The sequence below is a fragment of the Gymnoscopelus braueri genome, assembly GCF_963280865.1.
Source record: "Gymnoscopelus braueri genome assembly, chromosome: 12".
Lineage (NCBI taxonomy): Eukaryota > Metazoa > Chordata > Actinopteri > Myctophiformes > Myctophidae > Gymnoscopelus > Gymnoscopelus braueri.
Window position 1 is genome coordinate 37,461,096 of NC_137614.1, and position 26,277 is coordinate 37,487,372.

At 40.4% G+C, this 26,277-nt stretch overlaps 3 protein-coding genes across 15 annotated transcripts in view; all 3 read left to right on the forward strand.

Moving 5' to 3' along the window:
- Positions 1–26,277, forward strand: part of calcrl2 (calcitonin receptor-like 2) — a 218,421-nt gene that overhangs the window by 67,798 nt on the left and 124,346 nt on the right. The window lies entirely within an intron of this gene.
- On the forward strand, positions 799–12,274 carry LOC308096865 (uncharacterized protein). 13 transcript variants are annotated; one of them, XR_013934167.1, is made up of 16 exons: positions 799–1,166; positions 3,676–3,777; positions 4,408–4,962; positions 5,217–5,318; positions 5,865–6,098; positions 6,346–7,050; positions 7,180–7,290; positions 7,381–7,470; positions 7,966–8,274; positions 8,719–8,820; positions 9,077–9,178; positions 9,784–10,017; positions 10,265–10,969; positions 11,101–11,211; positions 11,302–11,391; positions 11,887–12,274. XR_013934167.1 is itself a non-coding variant. In XM_080444350.1 (16 exons), the coding sequence occupies exons 9-16, from the start codon at positions 8,263–8,265 to the stop codon at positions 11,947–11,949; spliced, it is 1,419 nt and encodes a 472-aa protein (XP_080300476.1). In that variant the 5' UTR covers positions 799–1,166; positions 3,676–3,777; positions 4,861–4,962; positions 5,217–5,318; positions 5,865–6,098; positions 6,346–7,050; positions 7,180–7,290; positions 7,381–7,470; positions 7,966–8,262; the 3' UTR covers positions 11,950–12,274. The 13 variants fall into 12 exon arrangements, 7 of the variants coding, with proteins under 7 accessions (XP_080300476.1, XP_080300480.1, XP_080300477.1 ...); XM_080444350.1 differs by having other exon boundaries at positions 4,861–4,962; XR_013934169.1 differs by having other exon boundaries at positions 4,861–4,962; positions 6,346–7,054; positions 7,966–8,820.
- Positions 17,926–24,194, forward strand: LOC308096869 (tumor necrosis factor receptor superfamily member 11B-like). Its single transcript, XM_080444360.1, has 4 exons — positions 17,926–18,009; positions 19,029–19,398; positions 20,896–21,078; positions 22,128–24,194. Exons 2-4 carry the CDS (start codon positions 19,140–19,142, stop codon positions 22,310–22,312), a joined length of 627 nt encoding a protein of 208 aa, XP_080300486.1. The 5' UTR covers positions 17,926–18,009; positions 19,029–19,139; the 3' UTR covers positions 22,313–24,194.

Consider the following 26,277-nt stretch of genomic DNA (forward strand, 5'->3'; position numbering starts at 1 on the left):
GTCATCTGTAGGGCACACATTCTAAATCTGATGATTCTCTGACCCACTGACATCATCCTTGTCAACTGATACTTAAACTAGAAAAGAGTGCTCCTCGGAGCCAGGCCGGGGGTTACCTAGTAGTGGTGGATTAACCCTTTATCGTGCCCGCACCGGGTGCGTGCTTGGACCCAGCTTGGTGCCCTCAAGATTTTTACTGTAAGATTTTTACTTGCTCTATGAATTGAGTACAAAGGAGTCGGACCCCAATGGAAACAAGCCATATGGCTTTCTTGGGTTTTAAATACTATTAGCTGACCTTGTTGTAACTGTACTTTCGTGTGCTTTTTTTCTGCAAACTTCTAAAGTATTCAATCAATCAAAAAATGCAATCAATCAATCAATCAAACAAACAAACGACCTAAGAGTTAATGGCCAAAACGTGAAGTGGAAGTTGTATCCCCAATCCCCACCATGAGGCCGATGTGAAAGATGTGGGGCATGGTCCAGGTGGAGGTGGAGGTGATTGTGCACTGTGCTGTCTGTGCATGCAAAAAGTGAATATAGCCTACAAGAATGCTCGCTGCAAAACATGCTCTAACATTATGCCTAACATTATCATGGATAAGAGACCATTTTTAGCATTTATTGCTATGGCAATCAAAGTAGGTTATCAAAATGCGGGTATAAATATAAATATATAAATATAAATACTCCCGACCTGTGGGTGGCAGCAATGTGCCGCAAGGCATCCAGTCTGCCGGAAACAAAAGGTAGACAAACAAGAAGACGAAGGAGAGGGCGGCGACTCATTTAACATGGCTGCCGCCGCGGTGCTGAAGTTGGAACCGACGACAACACTGAGGAAACTCTGCAATGTTAATGTTTGTAGAGTCTGTGGGGACGATTTAAAGTTTGGACAAAAAGGAAAAGTATTTAATTTATTGTTAAATCAGGAACTGAAGGTTGCTTTGGAAGCCATAACCCTGCTGCCTGTTGTGGAGGATGCTCTGCTGTCTGTTTGCTTATGTTGCAAACAGTTACTGGAGAAGTATGATCGCGCCAGAGTCAACCTGGAAAACATCGTAAATGTGGTCAGAGAACTATGTGACCAAAATAATGCGAGACAGAAACGTTGTAGGACACCCTCACCCCCAACATCTCCATCACATGACAGAAAAAGAAGGGTAAGTAAAGTGCTGGCCTTGATACGAGACTGTCATATATTATATGAGAGTCTTGGATGATCTTCAAAATAGTGTTTGCACTTTCTCCCTTTTTGGTCCGTACATCTACATAAATGTTCAGATTTCAAATATAAAGTGCTTACCCCATGGCCATGGATGTTACAATTATGTACGGGCCCTCAGAAGTACCCGTATGTTCCGTATATTGTTTAATAAAAAGCATTTTAATCCGATTGGTGGCCATTAACCCCGTATGCTTGCAACTACATAACCCTATCGGTTGGAAGGTGTATTGCACTCTGATGCATTATAACTCTATGAGAAAATGGCCACCGATCGGAATTAAAATCCTTTTATTGAACAATACGGAAGATACGGGTACTTCTGGGGGCCCGTACATAATTTTAACATCCATGACAATGGGGTAAGCACTTTATCTGAAATCTGAACGTTTATGTAGATGCACTGACCAAAAACACTACAAACACTATTTTGAAGATCATCCAAGACTAGCTGTAGTATACAACCCTCGTAGACGTATTTATGATTCTGACGTTTTCAATCTACGAGAGTTGTAGGGTGCACTTCCCATAGTGACCTGGACTTTCTGCACTATGCCCCGTAGACACTCCAAACATTGTACAAAATGAAAATAAAGGCGCTTACCGCCGAGCCCCAAATGTTAACTGGGTCTACGGGGTAGTAGTGTAATGTAATAATCCATATCTTTCAATAAAGAAGTGTTTTAATGCCGTCTGTGGCCGAACGCCATTTTTTCACCATCGTTTACTTCCTGTTTACATTTAGTGTAATTCCGGGTTTCACCGGATGCGCCCCCTCACTTCCCGTCACTACCGCCCATTGGGAACTTCCGACAGAATCGGCCACACACGGCATTAAAACACTTCTTTATTGAAAGATATGGATTATTACATTACACTACTACCCCGTAGACCCAGCTAACATTTGGGGCTCGGCGGTAAGCGCCTTTATTTTCATTTTGTACAATGTTTGGAGTGTCTACGGGGCATAGTGCAGAAAGTCCAGGTCACTATGGGAAGTGCACCCTACAACTCTCGTAGATTGAAAACGTCAGAATCATAAATACGTCTACGAGGGTTGTATACTACAGCTAATCCAAGACGGTCATGAGTCATGACAGATGTTGATCCAATTGTTGGATCAACAGATTGTGATCCAAGTAAGTGCTATCTAATTTATTTTGGCTGTTTTTTTTGTTTATTCTTTAAGCAACTTCAGAACAGCCCATTAAATAATGCATATGCAAAGGACTTAAAATTAAATGCAATGTATTCTGTAGTACACATAAAAAGTAGGAATAAAAGCGTTGGTTTAGTGTTGGAACTTGGAAAAGAGAGGAGAAACATTAAAGCAAATCATGGGTATGGGGTGGTGGTTTGTGTGTTCTTCTGTTTTTTTGTAATGTTAAATAGCATGCAGTCAACACAATACAGTCCCACAAAGCGTAAGTGCAGTACATCTGGGAAGCTATTCTGAAATCAAATTAACGTTTTGGTAGAAATAGTTATTTATTTATTTGACTCAATGGCCAAATCAGCAATCATGACTTTGGGGTGTAAACAGTACACTAGTGCAATATCACGTCAATCCATTTTGTTTGGCCAGCTGAATCACTTAATACTATATATATATATATATATATATATATATATATATATATATATATATATATATATATATGTATGTTTGTGTGTATACAATATAATATGAGAGATAAACACACCATTGTTGTGAAGGTTGGGTTGTGATAGTATTCATTGCTAGAGCAGGGGAGCTGAAAGAGAGAGAAGCTATATGTAATTGTATAACATTGTGTTGCATATTAAACTTCTTTGATTTCATAGAATCTTTTGACAGCACTATCATCAGTGTTGTGTAAATTAATATTTTTGTGAATGTATTTTATTTCAGACATTTAACCACTTAAACTCTCAATACTTAAAGGTTTCATGACATCACTTTTTTTTTTTCATTTTTTTTTTCAGGTTGATTTATTTTAGGGTTTCTGACCTCAATTACACCCAAAAAGTAACTTTGAACATTCTGTGGACTGGGGTTTTCTGAAAAATTACGCTCAGAAAAGTGCCAGTCGTCACAGTCCATTAATCCCGCCCCCTCTCCTCCCTGCCCCTCCCCTCTCCTTCTCTCCCCTGGGGGGGCGGAGCAGAGGCGATGGTTGACAGGCAAAATCCCTCAACAGCAACACCCGCAGGCAAATTAAAACCTAACCTTTGGCTCAGTACTTGGTCTGCTCTTTTTTCCCCCTCCACAGTAAATCTCCCAGTCAAAAATAGGTGATCTACAAGCTCTCAACACATAGTGCTGAGGCGCATTGTGAGCTTGTAGATCTGCTGTTTTTTGCTCCATGTCATACGACATGCATAAGTGCATAGGACATGAGTGGTTAAACTACATTTTCTAGCCTTATTATGGTTAAATGTTAATTCCAATGGCATGTTATTTTCAGATTAAAGAAGAACCAGTCTTTCCATTGGTGTCTCAGCCAGCATTGCAGAAACAGACTGGAAAGCCTATAGCTATTGTACCCTTTTCTCCTGACACTGTGAAGGTTAGTCTGTATTCAAAATGTGACATTCATTATGTTCCATTCATTGTACAATATACCTACCACAAATGTTAATTTGTCACTCTTGTTTGGACTTTGATTTATTAATAAAAAATAAATATCAACATACTGTAGAGGTTGAGAGGTTTTTATGGGGGGAAATATTGTATATCGTTGCTGTCGGGCAGAAACCAGCTAACTCCATTTTTCCGCTTTTGCATTTTTTCCATAAATCAGTGCTATTGAACACCCTTTACGTCTGTGTGTTGATAAAAAAAAATATTGAACCAATAAAGTATTAAAAAGTGCCTCTGACAAAACCAGCTAACTCCATTGGATCCTCAAACTTTCTGCTAAACCAGCTAACTCCACCAAAGGGGGGTGGAGTTAGCTGGTTTAGCTATCTCCAGGCTCCACCCCCTTTTGACATCCAAACCTCATTGTGAGCTAGGAGGTCCATTCAGCTGTTCTTATCAATGATGAACAAAACCTCCTAACTTCCACTTTTTGATTTTGTCATTTCCAGAAAAATGAACATTTTGGTGTTGGCTGGTTTCTGCCCGACAGCAGAGATACAGCATATAAATACTTTATTAGGTTATCACTGCCTTAAAGTAATTTTTTCACCAGCAGGGGTCTCTAACATTTTCCAGGCCAAGGACCCCCTAGCTGAGAGAGAGACATGAAGCTGCATGTAATTGTATAACATTGTGTTGCATATTAAACTTCTTCTTTGATTTCATACTCTTTTGACAGCACTAGCATCAGTGTTGTGTAAATAGATATTTTTGTTAATGTATTGTATTTCAAACATTTAACCACTCAAACTCTCAATACTTAAACCTAACCCTTAGCTCAGTACTTGGTCTGCTCTTTTTCCCTCCACAACAAATCTCCCAGTCAAAAATGGGTGATCTACAAGCTCACAGCGCATAGCGCTGAGACGCATTGTGAGCTTGTAGATCGGCAGTTTTTTTTTGCCAGATGTCATACGACATGCATAAGTACATAGGACGTAAGTGGTTAAACTGTATTTTCTAGCCTTATCATGGTTAAATGTTGATTCCAATGGCATGTTATTTTCAGATTAAAGAAGAACCAGTCTTTTCATTGGTGTCTCAGCCAGCATCCCAGAAACAGACTGGAAAGCCTATAGCTATTGTACCCTTTTCTCCTGACACTGTAAAGGTTAGTCTGTATTCAAAGTGACATTCATACTTGGTCTGCTCTTTTTTCCCCCTCTACAGTAAATCTCCCAGTCAAAAATAGGTGATCTACAAGCTCTCAACACATAGCGCTGAGGCGCATTGTGAGCTTGTAGATCTGCTGTTTTTTGCTCCATGTCATACGACATGCATAAGTACATAGGACATAAGTGGTTAAACTGTATTTGCTAGCCTTATCATGGTTAAATGTTGATTCCAATGGCATGTTATTTTCAGATTAAAGAAGAACCAGTCTTTTCATTGGTGTCTCAGCCAGCATCCCAGAAACAGACTGGAAAGCCTATAGCTATTGTACCCTTTTCTCCTGACACTGTGAAGGTTAGTCTGTATTCAAAGTGTGACATTCATATGTTCCATTGTACAATATACCTACCCCAAATGTTAATTTGTCACTTTTGTTTGGTCTTTGATTTATTAATACAAAGAAATGTCAACAGAGGTTGAGAGGTCATTATGGGGGGAAATATTGTATACATTAGTTTATTAGGTTATCACTGCCTTTAAAGGGATAGTTCACCCCCAAAATGACTTTTTTTGTATTGATTGAGTCTCCTTTGTGTCACCTACCGGAACCGCTGCCTACTGGTCCACTGGTCATCAAATTATTGGCGTAGGAATGTGACAAAAACAAAAAGATATCCATGAATTCAAGTCTCCATGGGGTGACTAATCGATAGAAATAAAATATTTTTTTGGGTGAACCCTTTTTTAATTAATTTTTGTATTTTAGCTGGTGAAGGGATGGGGAGCATGTTTATTGTTTACACAACAGGCCAACACCTTTTGACTTCCTCAAGAATACCAGAGTGGACAAAAGAACATCTGTATGAATTGATTACTTACTTAACAATTTACTTTTCTTAGTCTGCTGTACGAAGACTCGCCATAGAGCGCCAAGAGCCTCGCAAATCCACACAACCCATTCCAACACCAGCTGTGCGGCCAGTGACTGTCCAAAACATTGTTAAACCCATCCCAACACCTGCTGCTGTCCCACAGCCCATCCAAAGCACCTCCACACAAAACATGTCACCCTCTATAATGAGACCATCAAGGATGCAGCGAAAGCAACGACTTATCAAACGAAAAATACTCAAGGTACATGTTTTCTAAATGAAAAATATGTATTGTATATATTCAGAAATATTAAATGTGCAATAGTTTACTGACTTAAACCCTATAAACGTGATAGACTGTGGTCCCCCAGGGATGTATATAGTCATTGATGCCCTCTTTGTTTTCCCTCTATGACAAATCCCCACACACAGATACAAAAAAGATTTGTAGTTGCAGCCGTAAATAATTCGAAGACTGCTGATAATAATTGATATGTCATTGTCCACAGGTTCAAAAGATTACTCCAAATACGAATACTACAAGCCATACTACAAGCCGCATCCTACGTGGGCCATTGGAACAGCTTGGAGAACTTCTTATTAGAGGGAAATATGAAAGCCTCCCAAAGTCAGTGATGGCTGTATGTGGCGTGGATGTAGTGGTGGATAAAGTTCTTCAACTTTTGAAGAAAGAGTGTAAGACACTGTGTCGTTCATCGTTCAACTCTGTATTAAGGCAAACAACTCCACAAGCTCTGAATGACTTCAAGTGGGACAATTTGATAGCTGAGTGGAGGGCAAACGCACCCATTTTTTTAAAGTTCTTGGAATGCGCTGGCACCGTCTATGATGAAACACTAAATGTACAGGGGCTCACATCACGACAAAAACGCATAAGGACAAACCAATCCAGCACAATGGCTATGGCTGGTGCAACCCTCTTAAGATCACGTGAAATTTCCATGAGTGCCCCAATGTACCGCAACACACTTGTACTGAGACATGGAGGAGCCACGAAATGGTGCATTCATCAACTTTCCGGAATTGGAGTCTGCATGTCCCCCCGTTCGTCTTTGTCTAAATGGAAGGATATGGGCAAATCATTGGACAGGAAGCTTTTCCAGTGGAAAGACAGAAAGAGTGGGTGCCAGAGTGACACAGCTGCACAGTGCCCCATTGAGGAAACTTTGACAGATGAAAGCATTGGCCAGCAAGTTTGTAAACAAAGAAACGTTAAAATGTTGAATTCAATGAGAAGGGGGGGGGGGGGGTCTCTCTCTCTCTATACATACATAGTGTTATAGCTCTGTAACTAATACATGGGATCTTCTATTGTTATACAGGCAGGTGGTGATGCCAGTCAAAGTGGTGTGTCAGAGATGTCTTGGGAAGTGTCTTGGGAGATGACAGACTCAGAAACTGGAGAAGAGAGTCCATGTCAAAGTGATCAACAGGTAACTTATACTTTACATATTTAAAAGTGTTTCTATTCAGTGTAGCAGCAAGATATCTCAAACATAGTCCTTTTTTTTTTTTTTTCAAAGGAAGTCTCAAGTTCCAGCAGCGAACAAAGTGCAATGTCCGATATCCAGCCGTTATCAGAATCTGAGCTGACCTCCCTGGATGATGCACAGGTAGGCAATGATGCTGCGGATTTCATAATGCATACCCTGTTCAATTTATATATATTTTTTAATTGGGGACTGATGCATACAAACGTTTTGATAATCTCTGATTTGCACAATTACCAAGAAAAAAATACCAATGTCTAGAAAGCCATAGTTTATTTAGCTGCTGTGGTATAGTTCACATTGAAATGGATTTACAGCTCAGTGGATCTAATTGAATAGTTGGGCACAGCGTGCACAAAAGTTGTGAGTGTGCAGGTTTAGTGTTTTTTACTCGACCTTGTTCTGTTGATTCGAAGTCATTAAAAAACAATATATATATATCTATATATATATGTATGTGTGTGTGTATATGTATGTTAATACATTATATAATGTATATGATGTCCAACTACGTTTTTTAATATAATGTTATCTCTGCTGAACTGAATCTGTCTTGAGAGATTACTTGTAATCTAACAAGTCATGACACGTTTTACTTTCTCAATCCTAATTTTGTAGTGGGAAATCAGCTCCCTCGGCGAGACGGCCGACGGAGCCCAGGAGCTCAGCTGGGATTCTTGACACACACCCCCCATGACTAGGGGCCTTCAGAGCAACCGCTACACCTCTGAGCCTGCCTCGTTCTCAAGACGGCCTTGAAAGAACCTGCATGGTGACCTGCGAGGCACAGGACCACAACGGCTGCCGTGGGGGCAAACATACTGAGAACTCTGAGAACATTCTAATGCCCCCTTTCACCTCTTTCCGTGGGCTGTCGGACAGTGCTCCAGTTGAGATGCATGGCAGATACTGTGGATGAAGGCAGAAGTGAGAGACTGCCCCCTCTGTCGATGCCTACTTTTTTTTTTTTAAGCTGCATGTAATTGTATAACATTGTGTTGCATATTAAACTTCTTCTTTGATTTCATACTCTTTTGACAGCACTAGCATCAGTGTTGTGTAAATAGATATTTTTGTTAATGTATTGTATTTCAAACATTTAACCACTCAAACTCTCAATACTTAAACCTAACCCTTAGCTCAGTACTTGGTCTGCTCTTTTTCCCTCCACAACAAATCTCCCAGTCAAAAATGGGTGATCTACAAGCTCACAGCGCATAGCGCTGAGACGCATTGTGAGCTTGTAGATCGGCAGTTTTTTTTTGCCAGATGTCATACGACATGCATAAGTACATAGGACGTAAGTGGTTAAACTGTATTTTCTAGCCTTATCATGGTTAAATGTTGATTCCAATGGCATGTTATTTTCAGATTAAAGAAGAACCAGTCTTTTCATTGGTGTCTCAGCCAGCATCCCAGAAACAGACTGGAAAGCCTATAGCTATTGTACCCTTTTCTCCTGACACTGTAAAGGTTAGTCTGTATTCAAAGTGTGACATTCATACTTGGTCTGCTCTTTTTTCCCCCTCTACAGTAAATCTCCCAGTCAAAAATAGGTGATCTACAAGCTCTCAACACATAGCGCTGAGGCGCATTGTGAGCTTGTAGATCTGCTGTTTTTTGCTCCATGTCATACGACATGCATAAGTACATAGGACATAAGTGGTTAAACTGTATTTGCTAGCCTTATCATGGTTAAATGTTGATTCCAATGGCATGTTATTTTCAGATTAAAGAAGAACCAGTCTTTTCATTGGTGTCTCAGCCAGCATCCCAGAAACAGACTGGAAAGCCTATAGCTATTGTACCCTTTTCTCCTGACACTGTAAAGGTTAGTCTGTATTCAAAGTGTGACATTCATATGTTCCATTGTACAATATACCTACCCCAAATGTTAATTTATCACTTTTGTTTGGTCTTTGATTTATTAATACAAAGAAATGTCAACAGAGGTTGAGAGGTCATTATGGGGGGAAATATTGTATACATTAGTTTATTAGGTTATCACTGCCTTTAAAGGGATAGTTCACCCCCAAAATGACTTTTTTTCTATTGATTAGTCACCCCATGGAGACTTGAATGACCGGCAGCGGTTTCCGGTAGTAGACACAAAGAGTCTCCTTTGTGTCACCTACCGGAACCGCTGCCTACTGGTCCACTGGTCATCAAATTATTGGCGTAGGAATGTGACAAAAACAAAAAGATATCCATGAATTCAAGTCTCCATGGGGTGACTAATCGATAGAAATAAAATATTTTTTTGGGTGAACCATCCCTTTTTAAATTAATTTTTGTATTTTAGCTGGTGAAGGGATGGGGAGCATGTTTATTGTTTACACAACAGGCCAACACCTTTTGACTTCCTCAAGAATACCAGAGTGGACAAAAGAACATCTGTATGAATTGATTACTTACTTAACAATTTACTTTTCTTAGTCTGCTGTACGAAGACTCGCCATAGAGCGCCAAGAGCCTCGCAAATCCACACAACCCATTCCAACACCAGCTGTGCGGCCAGTGACTGTCCAAAACATTGTTAAACCCATCCCAACACCTGCTGCTGTCCCACAGCCCATCCAAAGCACCTCCACACAAAACATGTCACCCTCTATAATGAGACCATCAAGGATGCAGCGAAAGCAACGACTTATCAAACGAAAAATACTCAAGGTACATGTTTTCTAAATGAAAAATATGTATTGTATATATTCAGAAATATTAAATGTGCAATAGTTTACTGACTTAAACCCTATAAACGTGATAGACTGTGGTCCCCCAGGGATGTATATAGTCATTGATGCCCTCTTTGTTTTCCCTCTATGACAAATCCCCACACACAGATACAAAAAAGATTTGTAGTTGCAGCCGTAAATAATTCGAAGACTGCTGATAATAATTGATATGTCATTGTCCACAGGTTCAAAAGATTACTCCAAATACGAATACTACAAGCCATACTACAAGCCGCATCCTACGTGGGCCATTGGAACAGCTTGGAGAACTTCTTATTAGAGGGAAATATGAAAGCCTCCCAAAGTCAGTGATGGCTGTATGTGGCGTGGATGTAGTGGTGGATAAAGTTCTTCAACTTTTGAAGAAAGAGTGTAAGACACTGTGTCGTTCATCGTTCAACTCTGTATTAAGGCAAACAACTCCACAAGCTCTGAATGACTTCAAGTGGGACAATTTGATAGCTGAGTGGAGGGCAAACGCACCCATTTTTTTAAAGTTCTTGGAATGCGCTGGCACCGTCTATGATGAAACACTAAATGTACAGGGGCTCACATCACGACAAAAACGCATAAGGACAAACCAATCCAGCACAATGGCTATGGCTGGTGCAACCCTCTTAAGATCACGTGAAATTTCCATGAGTGCCCCAATGTACCGCAACACACTTGTACTGAGACATGGAGGAGCCACGAAATGGTGCATTCATCAACTTTCCGGAATTGGAGTCTGCATGTCCCCCCGTTCGTCTTTGTCTAAATGGAAGGATATGGGCAAATCATTGGACAGGAAGCTTTTCCAGTGGAAAGACAGAAAGAGTGGGTGCCAGAGTGACACAGCTGCACAGTGCCCCATTGAGGAAACTTTGACAGATGAAAGCATTGGCCAGCAAGTTTGTAAACAAAGAAACGTTAAAATGTTGAATTCAATGAGAAGGGGGGGGGGGGGGGGTCTCTCTCTCTCTATACATACATAGTGTTATAGCTCTGTAACTAATACATGGGATCTTCTATTGTTATACAGGCAGGTGGTGATGCCAGTCAAAGTGGTGTGTCAGAGATGTCTTGGGAAGTGTCTTGGGAGATGACAGACTCAGAAACTGGAGAAGAGAGTCCATGTCAAAGTGATCAACAGGTAACTTATACTTTACATATTTAAAAGTGTTTCTATTCAGTGTAGCAGCAAGATATCTCAAACATAGTCCTTTTTTTTTTTTTTTCAAAGGAAGTCTCAAGTTCCAGCAGCGAACAAAGTGCAATGTCCGATATCCAGCCGTTATCAGAATCTGAGCTGACCTCCCTGGATGATGCACAGGTAGGCAATGATGCTGCGGATTTCATAATGCATACCCTGTTCAATTTATATATATTTTTTAATTGGGGACTGATGCATACAAACGTTTTGATAATCTCTGATTTGCACAATTACCAAGAAAAAAATACCAATGTCTAGAAAGCCATAGTTTATTTAGCTGCTGTGGTATAGTTCACATTGAAATGGATTTACAGCTCAGTGGATCTAATTGAATAGTTGGGCACAGCGTGCACAAAAGTTGTGAGTGTGCAGGTTTAGTGTTTTTTACTCGACCTTGTTCTGTTGATTCGAAGTCATTAAAAAACAATATATATATATCTATATATATATGTATGTGTGTGTGTATATGTATGTTAATACATTATATAATGTATATGATGTCCAACTACGTTTTTTAATATAATGTTATCTCTGCTGAACTGAATCTGTCTTGAGAGATTACTTGTAATCTAACAAGTCATGACACGTTTTACTTTCTCAATCCTAATTTTGTAGTGGGAAATCAGCTCCCTCGGCGAGACGGCCGACGGAGCCCAGGAGCTCAGCTGGGATTCTTGACACACACCCCCCATGACTAGGGGCCTTCAGAGCAACCGCTACACCTCTGAGCCTGCCTCGTTCTCAAGACGGCCTTGAAAGAACCTGCATGGTGACCTGCGAGGCACAGGACCACAACGGCTGCCGTGGGGGCAAACATACTGAGAACTCTGAGAACATTCTAATGCCCCCTTTCACCTCTTTCCGTGGGCTGTCGGACAGTGCTCCAGTTGAGATGCATGGCAGATACTGTGGATGAAGGCAGAAGTGAGAGACTGCCCCCTCTGTCGATGCCTACTTTTGGGAGCACCCAACAGACACTTAGCAGTACTCCTATACTGTTCACCGTCAGTAGACACAGAGACATCCGCTGTCCCTACACCAGGGTTCCCAATAGGCGGCCCGCGAGAGGCAACTGTCCGGCCCGCGACGACTCCTGTCATAATTTTTTTGAAAAGAAATAATATCTGTATTACTGTTCAAGCAGACTAACAAACACATATGTAAGTAAATTGTTGATTCTGGACTTATTTTGATTTTCAGTATGTACAACTGGCTGCTGTTAATCTTAATTAATTACTTTTCAAGACTTATTTTGTTTCCAGAGTGCATTTTTTCCTTGTGTGACCCTCAACACAGGATTTAAGAATCCCAGGCCTAAAATAACACATTGTCAAATTAGCTCGATTAGAGAAAAAAAAACGAATAAAAAAGTAAACTGTGCACGATTTATGCCCCTGGCCCTCGGCTTGGTACCAGAGACATAATTTGGCCCTTGGGGAATAGTAATTGGGGAACCCTGCCTACACTGACTGCAGAGGTTACATACTGGTTTATGACACAAAATTGATTAAACATTGACTGAGTAACAGGACTTTGTTGTAGACGTGCAACGGTTATTCGAACGGTAACCGGAAGAGTGGGCACCTAAACATTGTGGACACCTCAATGTTATTTTGGCTTTGGATACGCCCTTCAAGACCTTCGATACGGCTGGCTCCTCCAGTCTACAAAACCTGTGACCAGCCAGTCATAGGGGCATAAATGAGTAGTTTATGCCCCTATTAAAATTTTGTTCTGCTAATGATGTACCATGCATTTTCAAATCATGTATTCTTTCTCATGTAAAGCCTCTTTGACGCTTTGTTCAGTATGGAGAGGCGTTGGTGGTATCCATAGCAATAACAGTCACCAGGTGTCCCAGCAAAGTAGGTGGTTGTGAAAATGCAAGTAGGTTGCTTATAACCGACTGCAGTGGTTCCCAAACTGGGGGTCCCCAAATTATTTTGGTGGGTCCCCACATAATTAGCTTAATGTGCAACATTGTTTTCTCACTCAACAGTAAACAAACCAACATAGGCCTACATATAAGTGCATACAGGGTATCGGCACATTTCTAAAGTTACAATTTAATGACTTTTAAGACCCTTTATAATACCAAATTGTCAAATATTACTTAAGAAATAGACAAACATTGTGAAAATAGCCGATCTACAAGCTCACATATTTTCACTATCTGTGGAACTGAGTCAAACTAAATGTAATGTCTACAATTCCAAGTGCTTGCAGGGTGGGGGCTCCCCAGTTCAAATTTCTTGTTCATATTTAACACATGCCTTAATTTCCGAGTATTGTATCCCTATAGTGTACTGTGTGTGTGTGTGTGTGTGTGTGTGTGTGTGTGTGGTGTACACAATATAGAAGAACAAGGTACCCTAATTATCAGCTTTCTCTTCATTTTGCTGAAAATTCATGCAGGTAAGAAACCGTGCACTACACTCCTGCTACGTGAAGGCCAGTCTAGAGCAGGGGTTCTCAACTTGTGGGTCGGGACCCCCAGATGACAGTGAAGTGACAATTTAAGGACTTTTAAGACCTTTTTAATACCTCAAACAAAAGAAAGAAAAGAAAAAGAACATTACTGCTGCAAAAGTAATCAACAAACTATACTATAAAAAAACATTGGCCAAATTAACTTCAACGTCACTAGACAAAAGGACAAGGGGTCAGAATGAAGGTGCTCATGAAATTACACGGCCTGCCATAGACAAATTAATTTGTCAAATTCTGCTATGGCCCAGCCTGCCAAGGACGAGTTTTGGTCAACTTCCCTGGGTAACTTATTGTTTAAAAATTCTCTATCTCGGCTCCTGTTTTAACACTATATATTTTTGGCAAAACATGCTATTTTCAACTTGCCACAACTATGGAACGGATTACCGCTATCGGATAATTGTAAACTGTGTGTGTAATGAGGGGATCGGCGTGCAGATACCATTCACAGAAAATATTCCATGATTTTTCAAAGGTTGATAAAATCGCTCGTTTTCGCTGGCAGTAGCGTAACACTATTACACTATTACTCTGGCAGTTAAAGAGTTAACCATTTTTAACCTGCTGTCCCTCTTTTGGGCATTTCATTCTAGTATGATGAAGTAGATAGGGCTTAAGTTGTTAAATTGTATGTCACAGGTTTCTACCAGTTCATACGGCCACATCACAAAAAGAGGTTTGATGAGAAGTGCCAGGAATTGACTGGTTCTGGGTGTGGATACAAGCCTGATCATTCTCTGTCCAAGGAGGAGAAGGAGGAACTCCTGCAGCAGGGTGGTAAGCCACGCTCCAACTTTTACCCTTTCTTATACCAATGGTTCCCAAGGCCCAAGCAGTGTGCAGGTGCGTCCTGGGAGTTTGTTACAACCACGTTATTATTAGAAAACGTAATGGCTTCTGACTCAGAGGATTGAAATGACTAATACATGTTGTTATTCTTGTTTACTTCATCAATGGAGGGTGTCACCTAGGCAATCATGCCTCGGGGAAGCCTGGTGCATCGCAAGCTCAGACATGTTGGGGATTCTGTTTACTTCTCTTATTCTTCTCTTTATTTATGAAGGGGGTCCTTTGCGCACCACCCAGTTGTCAGAGCATTAGTCAACATGAGCTGGACATAATTATGTGCTCTACAGCACACAGTGAATTTCCAAATGGACTAAATGTCTGTCTGTATGTCTGTCTATCGAGTTGGTCGATCGCTCAGTGGAGTTCATTACAATTCTGTGTGAATGTGTTTTCCTCGCAACAGTTCAACCAGTTGCAATGAAAGAATCTCAACTCCTTGTGGCCGAATTGAAAAAAGTTCTGGGAGCGGAGAAGTGCAACAAGCTCGTACGAGCCATAAAGAACTACAAAGATACAGAAAACTATGAAACCATGGAGTCCACAGTGGTGAGCTTGTTAACTTAGAGAAATGAAAACTTCGAAAAGTCCTTTTTTTGTTCTTCATTTGAATGAGCACTGAGCAGATACCTTTTCTGTAATATAAACATTTTACCAGAAGGTTTTAGTTTTTAACTATTTTTCAGAATTTGGCCAGTTCATTCGTCCTCACCATAAGAAACAGTACAATGAGATGGTGGATGCTCTGATTGGTGGACCTTGAAGTGCTCTTTCTTTGAACAGCCTAGAATGAGGTGAAGAGCAGGACTCTTGACGACATGCAGCAAGTGCAGTGACAAATGTTCAAGAAGTGATATTTGACAACAGTTATCCCCGGTTTGGTTTGATTCTGAAGTGACTCATCTAGGTTAGCTTGAGTTAAGACCCAAGCTGACATACTGTAGTGGGGCTGTTGACATTGGGTTGCAAAAGTGCAGAGTGAAAAGCAATAATAGTAGACCATTAAAAACATGGGCCATTTTTGATTATTGCTCCAATGCCTGAAGACGGTTTCCCAAACAACCCCACTGATGGCAAGTTCACACTTACGATGAATCTGAACTCAGGGTGAATACATGGCTTTGTATCACAGAATAACCATGTTCTTTGACAGTATGTTTGTACACTGTATGAAGTAGTATTATGTTCAAATGCAGATTTAAAATCTTTGGCCGCACATAAATGTTAATATTTTAAGGTCTAATCAATAAATTTTTGTTATTAAATCCAACACGCCTTAATTTCCGAGTATATTGTATCCCTATTGTGTGTGTGTGTGTGTGTGTGTGTGTGTGTGTGTGTGTGTGTGTGTGTGTGTGTGTGTGTGCATAATATAGAAGAACAAGGTACCCTATTTATTATCAGCTTTCTCTTCATATTGATGAAAATTCATGCAGGTAAGAAACCGTGCATTATAACCCCTGCTACTACATGGAGGCCAGTCTAGAGCAGGGGTTCTCAACCTGCTGTCACCTGGGAGATCCCCAGATGATCGTGAAGTGACAATTTAAGGACTTTTAAGACCTTTTAATACCTCAAACAAAAGAAAGAAAAAATAAAAAGAACATTACTGCATCAAAAGAAAAGGAAATTGTCAAATTGAAAAAGAATTGTCAAATAATAAGAGGCAAATATTTTGAAAATAGCCGATCTACAAGCTCACAACGCGAGGCGTTGTGAGCTTGTAGATCTGCTATAGATCTGCAATATTTATCTGTGGAACCGAGTCAAACTAAATAGAATGCCTCAATTCCTACATTCCAAGTGAAGTTTCATACTTGGGCAAGACTGAAGTCTTATGAGACGTCATATTGATGACATCAGTCTTCCCATTAACAGTAATAGTAGTTCCAAACAACTACATGAGTAGTGTAGGAGTGACTGATAAGGCTCAATAATGAACATTCTACCATTCATGCCTTTGCCATAATCTAAGTTTTAAAAAGTGAAGTAAAATATTTATGCCTATTTTATCAATTAGGCTATCAAAAGGTCAATTAGCAGAATGGAAGTCTAATGGAATTGAAATAAATAATGTTAATTGACTATGTGAAATTGAAAGCTGCTGTCAACCCTCCCGTTTTCCGGGATTCCCCATTTCCCCCGTATTTATATAATAGGCAGGCTACCCACACGTTATCTCCCTGTTCTTAGATCTGTTTCCCGTAAATCCCTTATTTCCACACAGTGAACAGGATTATCTAAGTTCACTATTGTTTGTTCTTCTTCACGTGCACACGACCGAGGGTTGATATGTAGAGGAAATAACTGTTGACATCAACTGGTGTCACCTGTCTTCTTAAATCGTCATAACGATTTTGATCGAATTCCATACTGGTCTTTCACTATTGTCGTGGGTGGCTAAAGGTGGTGTGGTGTGACAATGACTGAATTAATGACTCATCCTAGGATGTGTAACTAGTGTAGCCTATATAAACTCAGAGCAGCCCATAATGTGCAGCAGCTTATAACAAATAGCACTTCGAATAATAGAAAATGCATTTTCTATTGCATAAGGTGAGTAGACGTTTTCTGACCTAAGATGATATAGCCTACTGTGTATTAGAGGCCCGGCGGCCGGCGCCAGGATGAAATGACTGATGGGGCAGTTAAAAATTGTGGGGGGGCACACCAGTCGCACAGCGCGCGTGCATGTTGCGGCTACCGTTTGCGGACCCGTTTGCGGTTAATTGCGCGGATTGTGGCCGTTTTTGCGCATTTTTTTGTTACTTTATTTCGGGTTTAGGGTTAGGGTTAGGTTAGGCTTATGTTATTTAATTCTTATTTTTGCCTGATTTTACCGATTTTTTTATAAAAAAAATAATTATAAAAAAATAAAATGTCATCCCCCCCCCAAAAAAAATAAACTGAGGGGGCACAATTTGAAACGTGGCGCCGGGCCATATGACATTACAGTTTAAGACAACATTTAAACTTAAGATTGAGCTGCTGCCAAGTATAGTTAGGTTAAGGTTAAGACTTTGACAGGGGCCATTTTCGAATTGCAGCCTCCTGAAGGTGTATCTTTTGGGCAGTTTTGAAAGTGAGTAGGGTTTTACACTCCTTTACTCCTTTTGGTATAGGGCATTCCACATTTTTGTTTATGAATGAACCGCTGGTCGCCGAGAGGATTCTTGCGGAGCCGCGGGTGAGATAAATCCATGTTTCTGTTCCGGTGGATTACAGTTTAAGGGGTAGGCCTATGGGGTAGGCTTACCCAGAACCTTAGTAGGTGGATCGTCAGTGCGGAAGATCGTTTGGATATAAGGAGCTAATAGACATTCTCGGGACCGCGGACGAAAGCGGCCGTCTCGGACCGTTTTACACGGGTGGCTAAACAAACAGTCCCACGTTGAGTGTCAGGTAGCCTCGATCTCCAGACTTTTATTGTTTAGTTTTGCTAAAAAAGTGTCAGGCTATACCGTGAGTAGTATTGTATTGTATTATGCTTTCTGCTTTGGCAATGTAAACGTATGTTTTCTCATGCCAATAAAGCCCTTTGAATTGAATTGAAATTGAATTGAATTGAGTAGGCTACAATGGAACATTATGAATGAAATGATATCAAATGATTTTGATAATTTTAGTACAAAATGTGAGTACTTTTTCCACCACTGCCAATCGAAAACAGTGCCGTTGCCATGTAAAATGACAAGTTGCTTTGGGCTTCTTTCCTTCTGATATTTTGTAATCAAATTCTGTTTATGAAATTCCCCATATAGAAACTGTTTGAGCTACAGTGTATAATATTGGTACCCAATACCAAGGTTCTGTTCGCAAGGTCCATATTGGGTGTACCCAAACACTTCTATTCTTTTTATTTTTATTATTCAATAAAACCATGACCAGATCACTTGAGGATGCAGACTCCATTCATTGTTTCTCCGTGGCGAATTCATAACTTAATTGACTTTATGAATTTTATACCGCGATAGCTGAGGTAGGCGTTTTAATTCGCCGTCCGAATATTTCGCATTTTCGGGTCGTTTATTCGCATGGCATAGCATAATCGCCGGTGTGTCAAAGGACCTTAAGCGACTCTCCGTGGTGGCGTTCTGACTCATTGTGTTATTGTGTATTGTTTAACTTGTGATTTGAGGGTTGCAAAGGACTTGGGAATTGTTTGGGTTCGGAGGGGCTTATGAAATAATTATTGTTTGTTTGTTTCTTTTGTTTGTTAGGGAAAGAGATAGGGACAGGAGAAGCCTATTTAATATCCCGAAGTGTATTATATATTTACTATTTGCTCTGTTAATTATTTATTTTGTGGTTTAAATATAAAGTATTTTAGTTAAACACCTGCCGATCTTGTTGTTTTTCCTTTCAGTTAATAATTATCCGTCCAAAGTTTATTAAATGTTTCATCCATGTATTTTCCCTAGTTCCTCTGTGTGTCGGTGATCTTACTGCTGTGCAGCACCATCGCTGGAAACGGCACTCCACCACCACCCACACGGAAGGACGAGGTGACCGGAGAGGCCCAACTGTGCGACATGTGTCCCCCGGGACAGTACCTGCTCGCGCACTGCTCCAGGACCAGCAAGACGGAGTGCGGCCCCTGTCCGGAGAACCACTTCACGGAGATCTGGAACTACATCGACCGCTGCCAGTACTGCAGCCGCTTCTGCAGTACCGTGTACGAGCAGGAGAGCGCGCCGTGCACCAGGACGCACAACAGAGACTGTCGCTGCAAGGCTGGCTATTACAGCAGACACCGCAGGTGTCAGGCTGGGGAAGGCGTCTCACATATCGGTAAGTGTTAGCTGTAGTATACAACCCTCGTAGACGTATTTATGATTCTGACGTCTTCAATCTACGAGATGAAGACGTCAGAATCATAAATATGTCTACGAGGGTTGTATACTACAGCTAGGTAAGTGTCAGTGGTGGAAAGTAGTACATGTACTCAAGTAGGCCTACTGTACTTTTGAGTTGTTTTTTTTACTTTAGTGGAGTGTTTCAAATTTTCAGTACTTTTAATTCTACTCCACTACATCTCAGAGGCAAATTGTTGTACTTTTTACTCCACTACAATTATTTGAAAACCTTAGTTACTATAATTACTTTGGAGATTTTGATTATTATTATTACAAAAAATACATTAAAGGGATATTTCACTTTCAAAAAAACTTTTTTTTATTTTTTTTATTTTTTCCCCAAAAAATATTAAAAATAAATGAAAAAAGTTATCGAAAAAACACGGCCCCCTCGCGTATTAGGAGGGCAGGATGAGTCACCAGAACCAAGGACGGGTGTTTTTGACAAATCTAACATGTTAAAAATGGAGTTTGAAGTTATAATGGGTTTGTATAGGAAGGGGGCGTGTCTGATAAAATGAATATCAAATATCTAAATACTGAATCAAGCAACTTAAAAACGGTCTGGGGGGCTCACTAAGGCCTGAGTAGACGATAGAATGACCAAAAGTTTTTTTGAAAGTGAAATATCCCTTTAACCACTTCATCCCTATATACATTTCGACCATTTGGAAATAGCAGATCTACAAGCTCACAATGCAGCATTGTGAGCTAGGTAGATCTTCTATTTTCAAAAGATTTGTATACATTTGAAAACTTGTGAAATAGGTCATTCTGCTTAATGAGTACTTTCTACTTTTTGGTACTTTAAGTTCATTTTTATACTAATTATGTTGTAGTTGAAGTAAATGTTTAATTCCGGACTTTTACTAGTAAGTATTTCTACATTGCAGTATTGATACTTTTAATTAAGTAAAAGATTTTAGTACTGTTTCCACCACTGGTCTTGGTTACATTATAAATCAAATTAATTGATTCGTTTGTGTGAGTATTTCAACACAGCCCAAAGACATTTTGACTTTTGAGCTGATGATATCAAATCACACTAAGCACAGTGATTATTGACCTTTTTTCATTTCAAGGACCTGTGCCACTGGCCCACATTTGATAAGACTTCATTCTCGGACCCGATCTGAGTAGCCTACATTTTTTATTGTTAGATATGATTTGGTCCAATTATCTTGGTCCAGAATTATTTAACTGTCTATAAGTTATTATATATTTTTTTTACATATTCATTCATTTTATTTGTATTTTGTCTTTAATTTGGTGTTTAATGTTTTACGAGTGTCTGTGTTCTGCAACAACCTGTGCTGTGTTTATATGGCTATATGTCTATATATGCCAGCTCAAGGCAACATATTTCTTATTTTCTTTTGTGTCATGTAACACATGTAACAACAGTATTGTTTTTGTGTATTGATTACCACAGGTGCAACACACCATGACGTAATGTGTACCCCGTGCCAAGAGGGTTTCTTCTCCTCAGAGTCCTCTTCCACTAAACCCTGTCAGAAGATGAGAGAGTGCCAAGCAAACTGCACCACTAGACCTGGTAACGCCATGCATGATGTCTTCTGCTCTCACTGCAAGAATGGAACCAAAACAGCTGAAGGTCAGAATGGAACCCACCCTTGAAATATTTGATATTTTTTAGCTGCTGAGCAAACATCACATTTGCACAGATCTGGAGAATTTGAAACCTTACCATTACTTTTATTAAAGGTTTAATGACATTCACTTTTACACCACATTCAAAGTCTTTGTCCTGGTCCTTCAAAAGTGTACAAAAAGGTTTAAGTGAAAATTCCATTCCAGTGATCAATGGCAGGTGTTTTTCTCTCACATTTCTAAAGCCTTTTCAACTGCAATGAAAAAAGAAATCTTTGCCTGCGGGTGTCGCTGGTGAGGGATTTTGCCTGTCAATCATCGCCTCTGCTCCGCCCCCCCCCAAAGGAAAGGATAGGGGAGGGGAGGGGCGAGGAGGAGAGTGGGCGGGATCGAAGGGCCAAGCTCAGATTACTTTTCAGCCTAATTATTCAGAAAACCCCAGACCACAGAAAATCCACTGAATGTTCTAAGTTCAGGTTTTTTGGGTGTAATTGAGGTCATAAAACCCCAAATAAAACATTGAAAATAAAAAAAGTGAAAATGAATGTCATGATACCTTTAAAGGAGCTCCCGTCTCATACGGAGCTACTGAGGAGATGAGCCCGTAGTTAGACCTGGCTGACGCGCCGATACTTTGCTTAATCTGATACCAATCAGTCTCAGTGTTCCAATGATACGATGCAGGCATTTCTTCATATAGAAAGATGTATTTATTTACTTCACCGTGCACAATAGTATCTTTTGGGTTCCATAGACAGATGATTAACTTTTCATACAAACATTTTGCGCCGTGGTGATTCAAACAGCAGTAAGCTGCAGTAACCTGCGGTCAAAAACCATTGCCCTTCCGGGTCAAACCTCCTGCCCATGGCAGTGTACTTGACGCTTACAGTATATAGCCAACAGCGCCACCCATGGCCACACCAATTCATTACACATGTTTCACCCATTTGGCTCTTACAACTTTCATTTAATGTTATTTTTTTTGTTAATATTATTGTTATTCAATACCTCATGTAAGTTAACAAAACGTTTCCACATCTTTCCATGTAGAACAAGACTTGTGTGACAGGGAGTTAATGAAGTTCGTGGCCATGCAGATCTTGCCACAAAGGAAGGAGAAAAGACTGTACACGATCCTGAAGAGAAAGACGAGACTTCACAAGCAAAATGCATCTACTAGGGACCTCTTAAGTAGCTTAAAAGAGTCACACATGAGATGTGTCTTTTTTGGATGAAGTCCTCACCATCCTGGGTGATGTCATCCTTCCGGGTTTAGAGCGAAAAGTGAAACAGTGGTTTGTGTGACATCACACTCACTCAATAGTAACTAACTCTATGTTGAACTCTGGAGGGAAGAAACATATGAATCACTCCATTCTCCTCTCCTGAAGTAGATGAGAGGAGAGTAGAAACAACACAAACCAAATGGACTCTATTTACTGTGCATTATTTATATTTTTAGGAGAGAGAAATAAGACATTTGCCATGAAATAGCAGGGGGCATCATGGTAAACTCAGGCCAGGAAGGAAGTCAGTGATGTGATGTGTCTTGCAGTGCTTTTAAATTATTTCAATATGAAAGTATCATTTAACCAGTGGTTGCTGTTTTTAGCCAAGCTGGTCAAGTTTTATACTGCCCTTTGCAACTTATTGTTTTTATTGTTATTATTATAAGGAGAGACAATACATTTATGCATAGTAGTGCATAATATTCACAATACTCTTTATATACAGTATTTCACATTGTATATATACAGTATTTCACAGGTCTTCAAGTGCTGACCTGCTCGAGGTGCACAATGACTATGAATATAATATATAATGAATATAAAAAACACGGTGAAGCAGCATTCTGCTTCTACGGACCGACAGCGTGGAATAAACTCCCATAGACCTAAGACAGGCAGCCTCTGTCGATAGCTTTAAAGCACAGCTCAAGACCTACTTCTTCACTCTTGCTTTTAGCAGATTTTTTTGGTAGATTTTTAAATCTCTGTGTTGTTATCCATGTCCTCACTGTATTGCCTGAGTCACTGCCCTTTGCTTTTATTGTAATGTTGTTTTATGCTTTTGCAATTCTTTTTTGCTTTATTGTTAAATTAGTTGTAACTGTAATTGTATTCTTGCTCTGTAAAGCACTTTGAGCTGCATTTCATGTCATGAAAGGTGCTATACAAATAAAGTGTTTTATTATTATTATTATAGATAAAATGAAGATAAATCCCCAAAAATGTTTTATTGCATACACACATACGCATACACAGTTTAACCAACTTGTTGTTGACCGCTTGTCACTGCATAAGTGATTTAGAAAAACCATTATGATATACTGATATATCTAGGTAAACGTAAACCTCAAATGTAATAGATATAATAGAAGATCACAGAGGCATGAGGCCTTGTCTATTTGGAGGTGTCAACATTTTGCACAAAATCCTAACTTCATTTCATCCACTGTCTGTATGTTCTCAATGTGATATCAGTCCATGACATTTTTCAGAAAGTTTCAGAAATAGTGAAAATAGCAGTTCTACAAGCTCATAATGCATCACGATGAAACGTGCTGTGAGCTTGTAGATCAGCTGCTTTTGCTATTCATATGTAATGCTTAAGTGGTTAACGTGTTTGTGTGCATTTGGGGGGGGGGGGGGTGCAGCTTTTGTCAAATGTAACCAGTGGTGGAAAAAGCACACATGTATGTTTTACTTAAGTAAAAGTATCAATACTGCAATGTAGAAATACTCTACTCTACTCTAATTACAAGACAAGTAAAAGTCCTGTATAAAAAATTTACTTGAGTAAAAGTACAAAAGTAAGTAGTTTTCAAATGTGTAAATTGTATACAAATCTTTTGAAAATAGCAGATCTACAAGCATGCAACGCATTGTGAGTTTGTAGATTGGCTATTTTCAAATGGCTGAAATGTATATGGGCTGAAGTGGTTAATGTATGTTTTGCAATAATAATCAAAATCTACAAAGTAACTAAAGTTTTCAAATCATTGTAGTGGAGTAAAAAGTACAATATTAGCCTCTGAGATGTAGTGGAGTAGAAGTAAAAGTATGGGAAAATGCCTCAAAATGTTACTTTAAGTACAGTACTTGAGTAAATGTACTTAGTTACTTTATAGTCTAGTCTAGACGCCGAGATGGACGGTCGCATGCGAACTAGCTCCCGACCGAGCTCTCACGAACGAGCTCTCGGGCGAACGAGCTCTCGCACTCACGGCAACATTTTTGCCAGTTTTTCACTGGATTTAATTCTCATCTTCATCCTTCTGTGGACGACGGATTCATTCCTCGAATATCCACAGAATCTACACCTGATGGAGACAGAAAAGGGGAATCCACGGGAAATGAAAAACGAAAAACACTCCGACTTCTATCTGATCGGCTCGACAGAATCAACGAAACATCTGGGATTCGCAGCTGGAGCTCTCCATACGCTCCTGGCCATGAATTCGGCTAGAAAGAAGAACGCGCCCCCGACAGGACGCATGGACAGAAGATATATAATCATCCTATTTCTTCTCCTGTCGGGTGATATCCACGTTAACCCAGGCCCAGTTACCACCAGGCAAACTTCTGCCCGTCTGGCGAGGGAGGAAAACTTTGCCAACGTAGCTAGCGTTGCTAACGTTGCTAACGTTGCCAACGGCAACGGGGAACAACAACAACGCCAGGCTAACACCGCAAGCTTTCTGTCCCAGCAAGCCAACGCACCCTCGGACTACATCGACACCGCAGCCGTCCTCAACGCACCACGAAGTCCTACGGAGAGACGCTGCGCGACCGAAGAAGCCGATCCACGGACACATCTTCTGGTGGCTTCAGGCGGCGCAGGGACCAGGATGGACCACCGAGAACACAGACGAAGGCCCCCCCCATCCCCCCACCCCCCAAGCTCCACAGCTGGTTGCTTACCTCCGAGAACCAGACAAAGGCCCCCCACCGCCCCCCAACCCCCACAGCTAGTTGCCTACGACGGAACAGATGCTTTGATGGACGCTAACACCACAACACCCCCCTCCCCCCTCGATACTGCTCCTCAACTTGATATCTCTGTGGACAAACACATCTCCATTGATCAAATGATCAAATCGTTCGGTGTTGGCTTGCACATGATTCACCTCAATGTGAATTCCCTTGTAGGAAACAAGCTAACACAAATCAAGCAGATGTTTTATGATGGTAAGGTTGACATTTTAACTTTCTCTGAAACTAAACTTGATCATACGATAAAGGACATTGAGATTGAAATTGAAAATTACAAACTTTTCAGAAATGATAGGAGCATTAATGGGAGAAACGGAGGTGGTGTATGCATGTATGTACATATTGACAATGAGTGCATCCTTCGCGAAGACCTGAAGGATGCAGCCATTGAAGCTGTGTGGGTCGAGATCATTTTTAAAAATTCCAAGCCTGTGCTAGTCGGTACCATATACAGACCTCCTAACCAGACTGATTTCTATGAAAGACTTGAGGAGTGTTTAGCTAAGGTGGAGTGTGCGGAGACGATTCTTCTTGGTGACTTTAACACAGACATGCTCTGTAAGGAAGCGTCAGTGTATAAGTCATTCAAGGGGTTTTGTCATCGGCACTCACTCCACCAGCTAATCACCCAGCCCACAAGGCTGTGTGTTTCCACTCAAACTACCATAGATCTCATTCTAGCAACGGACAAGGACAAAATCCTCAATAGTGGTGTTTCTACCTGTGGCATATCTGATCATAACATGATCTTCTGCACCAGAAAGAAACGTAAACCTAAGAACGGTTGCCACAAATCAGTCACGATCAGAGACCTCAAAAACTATAAGAGTGAGGACTTAGATCGCAGGCTAGAGGAACTGGACTGGTCCGACGTACTAAACAGCACACAGGTAGACGAATCTTGGCTTGGTTTCAAAACCAAATTCATTCAAATTTTGGACAGTGTGGCCCCCATGAAAACCGTCATGGTCAAATCCCGCCCGGTACCATGGATGAATTCGGACATCCTTACTGCCATGAAGGTCAGAAACAAAAAGTGTTCTGAGCTTCATAAAGGTAGGATCAAACTCGCCAGGTGTTTTGACAAAGGTCTCGAATCCCACGTAGCTAAACTTGTAAAAGAAAGAAACAAGCTAAGAAACAAGGTTAATCGCATGCTCGAACTAGCAGAAAAAAGCTTCCTCGATGACAAAATTGAGGAAAAT

Bases quoted from the DNA above. Each gene is read 5' to 3' on its own strand.
- LOC308096865 (XM_080444354.1), top strand. From the start codon at position 8,689: ATGTTGATTCCAATGGCATGTTATTTTCAGATTAAAGAAGAACCAGTC. The intron at 8,821-9,076 runs GTTAGTCTGTAT...TGTTATTTTCAG, and splicing joins TTTCTCCTGACACTGTAAAG to ATTAAAGAAGAACCAGTCTT. The intron at 9,179-9,783 runs GTTAGTCTGTAT...TACTTTTCTTAG, and splicing joins TTTCTCCTGACACTGTAAAG to TCTGCTGTACGAAGACTCGC.
- LOC308096869 (XM_080444360.1), top strand. From the start codon at position 19,140: ATGTGTCCCCCGGGACAGTACCTGCTCGCGCACTGCTCCAGGACCAGC. The intron at 19,399-20,895 runs GTAAGTGTTAGC...TGATTACCACAG, and splicing joins GGAAGGCGTCTCACATATCG to GTGCAACACACCATGACGTA. The intron at 21,079-22,127 runs GTCAGAATGGAA...CTTTCCATGTAG, and splicing joins TGGAACCAAAACAGCTGAAG to AACAAGACTTGTGTGACAGG.